Here is a 10,807-nt window from a genome sequence, read left to right as displayed (position 1 = left end):
CTCCTTCCTCAACATCTCTTAGCCTCTCAAGCAACCCTAGATCTATTACTAGCCGAGGGAACAACCAAGGTGGGATAGCAGCAAAACCACTGAGAGGCTAAACTCCTTCAAAATAACCCAATCGCTCTAGCTATGCCATTACCTATCTGCCCAAAGCTTGTATTCAGACTTCGCTCATGCTCCCAGCACTCAAGGAGCACTTTTTTTGTAGGATGTGTGACCTTATGTCCTTTTAGATTTACCCAATATGTCATGGTTAGCTGTTGTCTTCTTAACTGTAACAGCATCTCTCCCAACTCTTCCTGCATCACTGCCACCGGGGAGGTCCTGAGTGCTCCACAACATATTCTTAGGGCTTGGGCCTGGATTACATCTAGCTTTAAAAAAAAAAGATGTCTGAGATGCTGATCCACATGCTACACTTCCATAATCCAGTGATGACCTTTACAGCGCTATATATATCATTTTCAATGACCTTCCATCTGCCCCCCACACTATTCCAGACAGGCAACGCATCACATTCAATTTTTTCTTTCCTCTGCCCATGTAATTCGAGTGTGTCAAACCAGACCCCCAGGAACCTAAAAACTCCTGATTGCCGCCTGCAATTTGGGGCATTCCTGGGGGGTGGGGTTTTGACACCGGTAAACAGTGTCCTTTGTTCCCACTTGCCCAACACCTGCCCTCACCGTTAACAGAACTGCGTGAAAACATTGCTGGGGGCGAAGGACATTGTCTACCGGTGTATGGCTAGCTAGCTACCATTGTCGCCCCCGCTCCTTCTTCTGTGGGGTTTGTTGGTGGTTGGCATCAAACGTTATTGTGCATCACCTACTGTACTGGAGCGCCCCTCGCCTCCTTCATGTCCTAGCTTAAAAATGTACAGTAGAATTATAAAGAGATGCAGGAATGCCCACATTTTATTTAACTAGTCAAGTCAGTTAAGTAGAAATGTTTATTTCCAATGACGGTGTCGTGTCTTTGGGCATCATTAAAACCGAAGACTTATTTTTATCAAATAACTCTCTGTAATTATTATTACGCGATTAACTGATTAATCGTGTAACTGTAATTAACTAGAAGGTCGGGGCACCAAGGAAAATATTCAGATTACAAAGTTATAATTTTCCTAATGTAACTTTCCAGATATCATAATATCTGACCTATGAGTCTTCTGATTTAATGACTTATTTTTACCTCGCGTCAGTCTCATTCCAAATGTCGTAAATTGTTGTTATCTGCACGAACCCAGTCTTCACTAAGTCATCCATACATCAATTGTCTTAAAATCATTTATTTACTAAACTAAGTAATTCACAGAAAGCATACAAAACAGTAGGTATCGTTACAAAGCAATGGTAGAGGAATGTGCCCTAGTGGGCTAAACCGGCATGGCGGCTTGTTAAACAAACAAGGGGGACGGGGTCAGCTGAGAAGACACTACAGAGTTGATAAATATTAACAATTGATATGCTAATCCTTTGCACATGAACGCTCACTCATTCGGAAAACAATTGCAATCAATATATATATTTATGCTCAGTGTGTCGTCATGATCTTTGTTGGAGAGTTTCGTCCTCTTGTAGAGTTCTCTCTCTCTCTCTCTCTCTCTCTCTCTTGGTAAGAATGGATCTTTCAAAGCGACATTCATTAATGTCGTTATAGAATGGATGTTTCGTCGGTCTTCGCGTTCAATGATACCGAATTTCTAGCTGCAGACTAGGAATTAATTTCTAAGACTTGTTATTATTCTGTTGGTATCGATAGTCTAAATGTTTTTTCACGTGGTATGGTTAAAGTTCAGTAGAGGAATGCATGGTCAAACCTTGGCCCTCTCTTCTCGAGGTAAGCTGGTCTAAAGAAAGAAACCCTGTGTGGGGGTTCATATACTGAATGTAGAAAAGGCTGTCACATGACGTCTTGTCCTGTCTGTGTCCCTGGGGGCGTGCCGATGACTTAGTTAAGCTTTGAACAGAAATTCAGTTCTCTCACATTAACATCAGTACATGGCATCTCAACATATTCCAAATAGCTTTATCCTTATTAATACATTTTATATAACCATTTAGATGTAAGTCCCATAGCTGAGGCTATTATATAAACATTATTATGGTAATATGGCAATGTTGTCTCTCATGAGTTTCATAAAATTGTACCAAGCGGACCAGTTCGTAGCTGGATTCTTCACCGATCTTTTATACCTTCTCCAGAACATAAATGTCGTTCGGTTCCCCCATCCGGTGAGGTGGAAGAATTCCTTTGTCTCTCTATGAAACCATTCTGTCTCAAAACTGTGGCCTGTGAGGCAGGACATTCCCTTTGGAATTTACGACCGCCTTCTGACCACAGTAGCCTGGGTAGGGGGAGGTAGGTAGGGGGATGGTGCATAGAAAAGGCCTGGTGCAGAGGGAGGAGGGTTTAACTGTGCTCACTGTACCCAAAGAGGGCAACATCATGACATACCCCCCCTGGTGGTTTGGATCTTGTTTATCCTGCAAGTTACAAATCAACATAAAATCATGACCACGTGATGTCCCGTTTGTAGATCATCGTTGCAGTCCCCTCTGGTGGTCAAACTTGGTAGGCTTCTCTGAAAGCGGAGCAGTCCACCACAAGGATGGGCAGTTGATGTCCGGTTGGTGGTCGCCGTTGCGGTCTCTTCTAGTGGTGTACCTTGGTAGGTCCCCAGGAAGGGCCAGGGGATGTCCTGGTTGGTGATCGCCGTTGCGGTCCCCCCCTCTGGTGGTTTACCTTGGTAGGCTCTCTGACAGCGGGCATGCCGCCGCAAGGATAGGCCGTGGGTGTCCGGATTTGGGGTCGCCGTTCCGGACCCGTCGTCCAGACTGGAAGATCTGGGCAGTAACTTAGGCAGATAACAATGCACACACACTCATGAAATATATATAATTACATTCATTCCCCAATGAGTGGCGTTGTGGCACTAAGTGATGGTTGTATGTGGACTTTGTTTATGGCTCTATCACTTCCTAAGTGTCAAAGGAACTGAACCGAAAAGGAATGAAAGCATAAACAAAAGATATACAAAATATAGTTCTCACACAAAAACCATCTAATTGGACTGTATTCTATATACGTCCAATGTTTTGGCAAAATTATTATCATGGCATTGTCTCATATGCCATATCTAAGGTTTTCCTACTTGGTGTGTTGCTTAGGCACTATCCTAATTTGATAACTATATGATAAGTCTATAGCTGTAATACGGTAGTTTTGCGCAGTCTGCACTAGTTTCGGGCCGCAATTGCACCCTTCTTGGTTGTCAGCCTACCCATGTACTATTTGCATAATCTTTGAATGCATACAAATAAATAAATACATAAAACATTTATAAAAAAAGAATACATTGTCGGATGCATTTGCTGCGATAATAAGGGATAGAGATGATACGATACAGGATATTTATTTTATAATTTCCTTGTAAAATAACAATTTGTACGCATGAGTCCTCCAAATCAGTTTAATCATAAATATGACCGTTATTGATAATAGTGATAACGCAATTATTTATATTTTCAAGTATGATTACCTTTCGAATCAGACATCATGTTCTGACTTGAACTTGTTCAGCACATTTTGTTGGATCATACTGGCGTCAGAGTCTTGTAGTTGCTTACAACGACCACTAGATGGTAGTGTAGCCTCATTCCTTAAACCCTTGCTCAGTTAGAAATCAATCTGACCCCAGTGGTGGTAACTCTTATCCGCAGAGGACCTGTTGGGGAACATTTGTTACCGCCAGGAAATCACTCACCTCATTCAACCAATTACAGTCTCGGTGGAAGGCTATGACTACTTGTGCTGACTGTGTACCTCGACAACCGTGTTTGAGCTTTGAATAACCTCTGGGCTATGTGGTTGTCTTTGAATCTGGGACGTGTCTTTCCCTGTTGATGATACTGAACGATGGTCTGACTATGCTTAAGGGCCTGAAATAGTCAAACGGTGGTTCCAAGAAAATTAGTCAATGTTGAACTAATGTTTTACTAAGGTTGAAATTCCGCGCTCTCTATGACTCAAGTCTCTGCCCACAGAGAAGCCATTCAGATGCCATGTCCAGACAGACTGACTGTAAAACCACCAGTCTGTGTGGCCGCCCAGCAGAGAGCTGGCTGGGGGAGAGGGATCAGGGCCAGGTGGGCCACATTTGGGATGTGAAGTCACTGGGAGGTGTGTGTGTTTGTGTGTGTGTGTGTGTGTGTGTGCATGCTTGTGTGTGTATCTGTGTATGTGCGTTAGAGCCATAGAATGTCTTATAATATTATTATGTCAACTTTAAGACAACCTTCATGCAAGCCATGTTTTTCTTCATGTTGACACGTACCATGTCTTCATCACTGACAATTCCCGTTATCACAACAATAAACGTCTCATGCGCTTGTCATGCATTTGTAATCAGGCCATCTACACAGACAGAGCTACTGTGGTTACGTCCCAAATGGCACCCTATTCCCTATGGGCCCTGGTCAAAAGTTGTGCCCTATATAAGGAATAGGGTTCCATTTAAGACGCAACACATGACTCCCAGGTCCTCTCAACCATGTGGCAGGAACATACTGTATGTGTGATTCATAACCATCAAGGGAAACCACCCAGTGATCATGTTAAACCCTGGGTCAAGGTTAAAGCTTCAGTGAACATGTTAAACCCTGGGTCAAGGTTAAAGCTTCAGTGAACATGTTAAACCCTGGGTCAAGGTTAAAGCTTCAGTGATCATGATAAACCCTGGGTCAAGGTTAAAGCTTCAGTGAACATGTTAAACCCTGGGTCAAGGTTAAAGCTTCAGTGATCATGATAAACCCTGGGTCAAGGTTAAAGCTTCAGTGAACATGTTAACCCTGGGTCAAGGTTAAAGCTTCAGTGAACATGTTAAACCCTGGGTCAAGGTTAAAGCTTCAGTGAACATGTTAAACCCTGGGTCAAAGTTAAAGCTTCAGTGAACATGTTAAACCCTGGGTCAAGGTTAAAACTTCAGTGAACATCTTAAACCCTGGGTCAAGGTTAAAGCTTCAGTGAACATGTTAAACCCTGGGTCAAGGTTAAAGCTTCAGTGATCATGATAAACCCTGGTTCAAGGTTAAAGCTTCAGTGAAAATGTTAAACCCTGGGTCAAGGTTAAAGCTTCATTGAACATGTTAAACCCTTGGTCAAGGTTAAAGCTTCAGTGATCATGATAAACCCTGGGTCAAGGTTAAAGCTTCAGTGAACATGTTAAACCCTGGGTCAAGGTTAAAGCTTCAGTGAACATGTTAAACCCTGGGTCAAGGTCAAAGCTTCAATGAACATGTTAAACCCTTGGTCATGGTTAAAGCTTCAGTGAACATGTTAAACCCTGGGTCAAGGCAGTGGTGTGTATTCATGGCTGCCAAGGGAAGCATCCAAAAATGTACCAAGAAAAAAACCATAATATCATTTATCTTTCTGCTATGTTTCATAATTTTCCTTCGATTCGCAAGAGGCTGATTGTGTCTCCAGAGTGGCATAGCGGTCTAAGGCACTGCATCTCAGTGCTAGAGGTGTCACTACAGACACTGGTTCGATTCCAGGCTTTTTCACAACCGGCTCTGATTGGGAGTCCCATAGGGTGGCTCACAATTGGCCCAGTGAAATCTGGGTTAGGGTTTGGCTGGGGTAGGCTGTCATTGTAAATAAGAATGTGTTCTTAACTGACTTGCCTTGTTAAATAAAGCTTTAAAAAAATAAAAAATAAAAAATCTCACAGGAGAATGCATCTGAGCAAGCAAAACAGCGCTTCTCTATCTGATGCTGTCTGGTCATAAAGAGTATGACATTGTTGCCACCTGTAGCTTTGAAGGCAAGGGAAGCCAGCGAGCATTTGGCCTCCCTTGATAAAAAAGTATAAAATAATAGTGAATCAGTGTTGAGCTAAACTGAGCTCAGCTGTGAGTGGTCCTGGTGCACCAAAAAAAGTGTAAAGGAAAGCCAGTTTGGGTTTGGCTTCACTCCTATCACATCGCATCACAGTACGTCATTGACAGAAACAATTTGAATGATTGCATCTCGTAGGGTTGTTGTCCTCCGGTGGCTTACTAGCTAGCTAAAATGGTCCCTTTCCTAAATTAGCCATGGATGGAGATAGGGATTTGGACTTGTGGTTTTACTTAATTCTCCTTAATGGCCAATGATTATATTGGCGATTCTGATAAGTAATGTACTATCTCATCGGCTCATCAACTCATGTAGCTCGTAGTTGTTCTTTGTAGCATGGCCATCTAGGGATTTGGTTGCTGTTGGCCAATCAGGAGAGACATCTGTAACTGCAATGACTGGGCCACGTTCAGTTGCCAAACGTTGTCGAACATTGCAGATAGAAATTCCATTAATAGAGCCAAAGTGTTTCCTTGGGTGACATGTCGGAGAGGCATGTTTGTTCTACATCACATTTTTCTATCTGAACGTACCAAAACGTTTTGTCTGGCTGAACGCGCCCCTGGAGAGGGGGAACCTGTTCAGGATGGTTCAACAGTACAGAACAATCAGATATAAATATAATTGTGTAGAAAAGATACGACTGTGTGCCATGTAGAATATGTAATCATGTTTCAACATTTTATCTCACTGAACACACCTCAGCAGGGTTGGGGTCAGTTCCATTTCAATTCCAGCCAATTGTGTGTGTGAGTTGGAAGCTCTATTTTATCTCTGGTTTCACAGAAACCCTTCAGAAGAGAATGTGGAAAGCTCTTGTTGTCCACGTGACTTAGGGTTGTTGTTGAGAAGGAATGAATGTGCTGCCGTGTGCTGTATAATATCTGCACATTATCTAGATTTAGTGTAGAGCGTATGTGGGTGTTCACGCAAGTTTGTGCATGCCACTTCTGTTCTTGTACTGTATGTGTGGCTAATCCCTCTGTGTACAGTACACGTGTGTGCTCCTGTGAAGGCATAGTGTGTGGCAGAATCCCAAATGGCATCCTATTCCCTATTTAGTGTGCTACTTTTGACCAGGGCCCATAGGGGTGCCATAAAGGATGCGCCCTATGTGTATGTAACATTTCTTCCACTCCTGTTGCCTTATCATACATTAATACACTTTTTTTTTACACTGCATTGATCCAACACACGTGTATCAAATGCCTGTGTGCACTAAATGTGTGTAGAATCAACATGTTCATACAGCATTTGAGGATGTGCGTGTGTCTCTGAGAATGTGTACATAAAACGCATACAGTAAGTGTGTGTGTGTGTGTGTGAGCTGCCCAGTGAGAGCCTAGTGTGTGTGTGTGTGTGTGAGCTGCCCAGTGAAAGCCCAGTGTGTGTGTGTGTGTGTGTGTGTGTGTGTGTGTGTGTGTGTGTGTGTGTGTGTGTGGTGGGAAAAAGCACCAACCCCACCCGCCTCAAGCCCACAGATGGCCCCTGCTGGCTTGAACGGCATGTGAGAGGAACGCTAGGGGGGTCCGAGCCAACCCCTCTGCCCAGCCTCAGACCCTGTGACAGTCCACCCCCTCCAGCTGTGGCCACAACAGACCCTTTGTCCACCCCTGCCATATGAACCAGTTATGTAAGACGGACTGTGAGTGAGATCACCATCTATGTACCAAGCAAGCCACCGCCTGCTGCCTGTCCACCTCTCTCCGGACCTCTCTCACTCTCTCTCTGGCTCACACTCTTTCTCTGGCCTCCCCTCTCTCTACTGTACATGTTGTTTGTGAGGAGAGAGTGAGAGAGAGAGGGAGCGAGAGAGGCAGGGAGAGAGAGCGAGAGAGGCAGGGAGATAGAGAGAGGAAGGGAGTGAAAGAGAGAGGGAGTGAGAGAGAGAGAGAGGAAGGGAGAGAGAGAAATAGAGAGAGAGGGAGAGAGGAAGGCAGGGAGAGAGAGTGAGAGAGAGGAAGGGAGTGAGAGGAAGGGAGAGAGAGAGAGATCCAGGGACAGGGTACAGTATGACCCTAGGCTAAGCTCTCTTTCTGAGAAAGAATTTAGAAACAAACTATCAGAGCCATGATAAGATAGTTCAGAGTTACTACCAAACCAATGTTTGGGTAATGGTGTACTGCTTATGGCACTCCTTTGGCCCAAAAAACCTTAGAGGGGCACTTTTACCACTATTACAGTCCTACTATACTGTAGCCAATTTGGGGGGCAGCCTACATGAGACCATTGTAAAGTGCATTATCATTTTAAATGACATCAAAAACCAAGTCAACAACTCCAATCCACCTGAACTCTCAACATTTCAAAACACCAGCCAATGACCCCACTAAGACAACACTCTTTGTTTAATACATTTAATAGTGCACGTGACTGTGATTAATCTGTACAGAAATAATATTAATAATAGAAAATATAAAACACATTTCTAATTTCTGTAACTTAAGCGTAACATTTACAATAAAATAAACATGGTACAAAAAAAATATCTGAGGTATAAATATATTTTTAAATTAACTGTCATTGTCATGCGTTACTCATATTTGACGGCATACAAATAATGTACACACACGTTTAACAATACAACACAATGGCTTAGCAAATTAGTCACACACTGAACAGAGAACGTATAGGTTTTAACACGGGGCCCAAATCCGGGCCCGGATGAAGGTGTACTTGGTTACTATTAGTCTTATACTTCATTTAAGGTAACACAGACAGACAGACAGACAGACAGACAGACAGACAGACAGACAGACAGACAGACAGACAGACAGACAGACAGACAGACAGACAGACAGACAGACAGACAGACAGGAAACTTGCACATATAGATTATTTTTCCTTCTTTAAACCAGACAAACATTCTCTGCACTTTCTCCTCCTCTATTTACAGTAAAACCTGTAAAATCCCACACCTTTATAAAAGGGCCTTCTCTTTTCTTTGTTTTCTATTCATTTCTTCTCTTCTTTTCTGTTTCTCTTTCCCCCCGGGTTTATGTTTGTGAAGCAGAAGACTATCTTGACTGCTCTTGTGTACGTCGTACGGGCTTCCCTGTGGCTCAGTTGGTAGAGCATGGTGTGTGCAATGCCAGGGTTGTGGGTTTGATTCCCATGGGGGGCCAGTACAACAAAAATAATAACAATTTAGAAAAATGCATGAAATGTACGCATTCACTACTGTAAGTTGCTCTGGAGAAGAGCGTCTCCTAAATGACTAAAATGTAAATGTACTACAAAAGTAATAACCGGAAGTGTTCCTTTCATCAATGTTTAGCCTACAAATGGTGGTGTTTTTGGAATCCAAGCCATAATGATTGTTGTGTATTCTCTGTGCTATTTTAAGCAGTGGAATCAATGAAAATGCTCTGTGACTGTCTGCTTTCTTCAAGCTTGGCCCATCAAAATCTAAGTCTCCATTTTAGTTTTTGGGGCGACTTTAACCCTATCAACCAATTGGTGTTCCAGCCACCATTTTGCTTCTGTTCCATCCTTTAAACCCACTCTATGCTATCTTTCCTTAATGTAATTTCACCAAATATCAACTCACCATACCCCACTTATCAATACAAACTCAGATATTGCATATTTTCAATACATCCACACAACTGTTAGCCCATATTATCCATCCATCCATCCATTCATCCATCCGTCGAATAATACAGTATCTTCCTGAAAACAATGTTGTGGACATTGTCTCTGCTGTAACAGGATAAAAACACTTGTGCACAAGTACGCATGCACACACGCACACACACACACGCACACAGACTTACACACACACACACGCACACGCACACACACACAGAGGAAACAGGAAAAAGCAACATGAACAGTTGCAGGATATAGTATATACACACTATATTGCAGCTGGGAGCCAGTGCATGAAATATGTCTAATTAATCAACCATTCATCTCACACACACACGCACACGCACACGCACACGCACACGCACACACACACACACACACGCTAACCTTCTCTCTTCTCAGAAGCTCCCCCTCCCCTATAGATTCTCTTTTTACTTATCAGTGACATCACATCCTTTGACGGTGATGTCACATCCTCTCTGTAAAGGTATTATGCTTGTTGGATGAGTGACACCATACTTCCATTTCAGACACATTTACTTTGGTCGTGCCGCCCGCAACGCACCACCTAGCACAAGAACCACAACACAACTCTGAAAGAACTTTGAGGGTCCATGTCCGTTCCAGTCCTTGCATGACCCCTCGGAGGCAGTAACACCACCTGGTCGTTGATGACAGTCTACGGATGATGACAAAGTCTGTTCAAAGTCTCTCTGTCCAGGACACAAGGGTCTGTCTGTCAACAGCTTGAATCATGTCAATGAGTCAATGGGTTGTCTTCCCCAGTCAACCCCAACCGCCATCAGGGCTGTAGCGAATTAGGGGGTGAGGTGGGGGTGGATAGAGAGTCTATCGGGGTCCAGGGTGTCGCCCCTTCTTGTGACTTTGGCCTCCAAGTCAAGTGGAGCTGCCTGCCCCTCACTTATCCATCTGGGTGGTGAAGGACTGGCGTATCCGCACCACCTCACTGGCACACAGGTGTCCATACAGTTTATTGTACCACTCTGGGAACCGACCCCTGGAAACAGAGAGACAGAGAGGAGACACCTTTTTAGTATGAGACCAGGCTCACAGAGTTACTTTGATTTAGAGAGGAGATGTTTTAGCATCAGACCAGAGTTACTTTGATTTAGAGAGGAGATGTTTCAGTATCAGACCAGAGTTACTTTGATTTAGAGAGGAGATGTTTTAGCATCAGACCAGAGTTACTTTGATTTAGAGAGGAGATGTTTTAGCATCAGACCAGAGTTACTTTGATTTAGAGAGGAGATGTTTCAGTATCAGACCAGAGTTACTTTGATTTAGAGAG

General features: G+C 43.4%; 1 protein-coding gene across 4 annotated transcripts in view; it reads right to left on the bottom strand.

Moving 5' to 3' along the window:
* Positions 1 to 8,250: 8,250 nt before the first annotated feature.
* LOC115191657 (rho GTPase-activating protein 7) overlaps positions 8,251 to 10,807 on the bottom strand; it is a 149,457-nt gene continuing 146,900 nt past the window's right edge. For all 4 annotated transcript variants that reach the window (XM_029749459.1, XM_029749460.1, XM_029749461.1 and 1 more), the window contains one exon: positions 8,251 to 10,516. In XM_029749459.1, the coding sequence (XP_029605319.1) occupies positions 10,417 to 10,516 (100 nt within the window). In that variant the 3' untranslated portion in view covers positions 8,251 to 10,416. The remainder of the gene's footprint in view (positions 10,517 to 10,807) is intronic.

This window comes from Salmo trutta, chromosome 4, assembly GCF_901001165.1.
Source record: "Salmo trutta chromosome 4, fSalTru1.1, whole genome shotgun sequence".
Classification (NCBI taxonomy): domain Eukaryota; kingdom Metazoa; phylum Chordata; class Actinopteri; order Salmoniformes; family Salmonidae; genus Salmo; species Salmo trutta.
The sequence above is the reverse complement of the archived record's forward strand: the minus strand, read 5'-3'. Positions and strand labels throughout refer to the sequence as shown.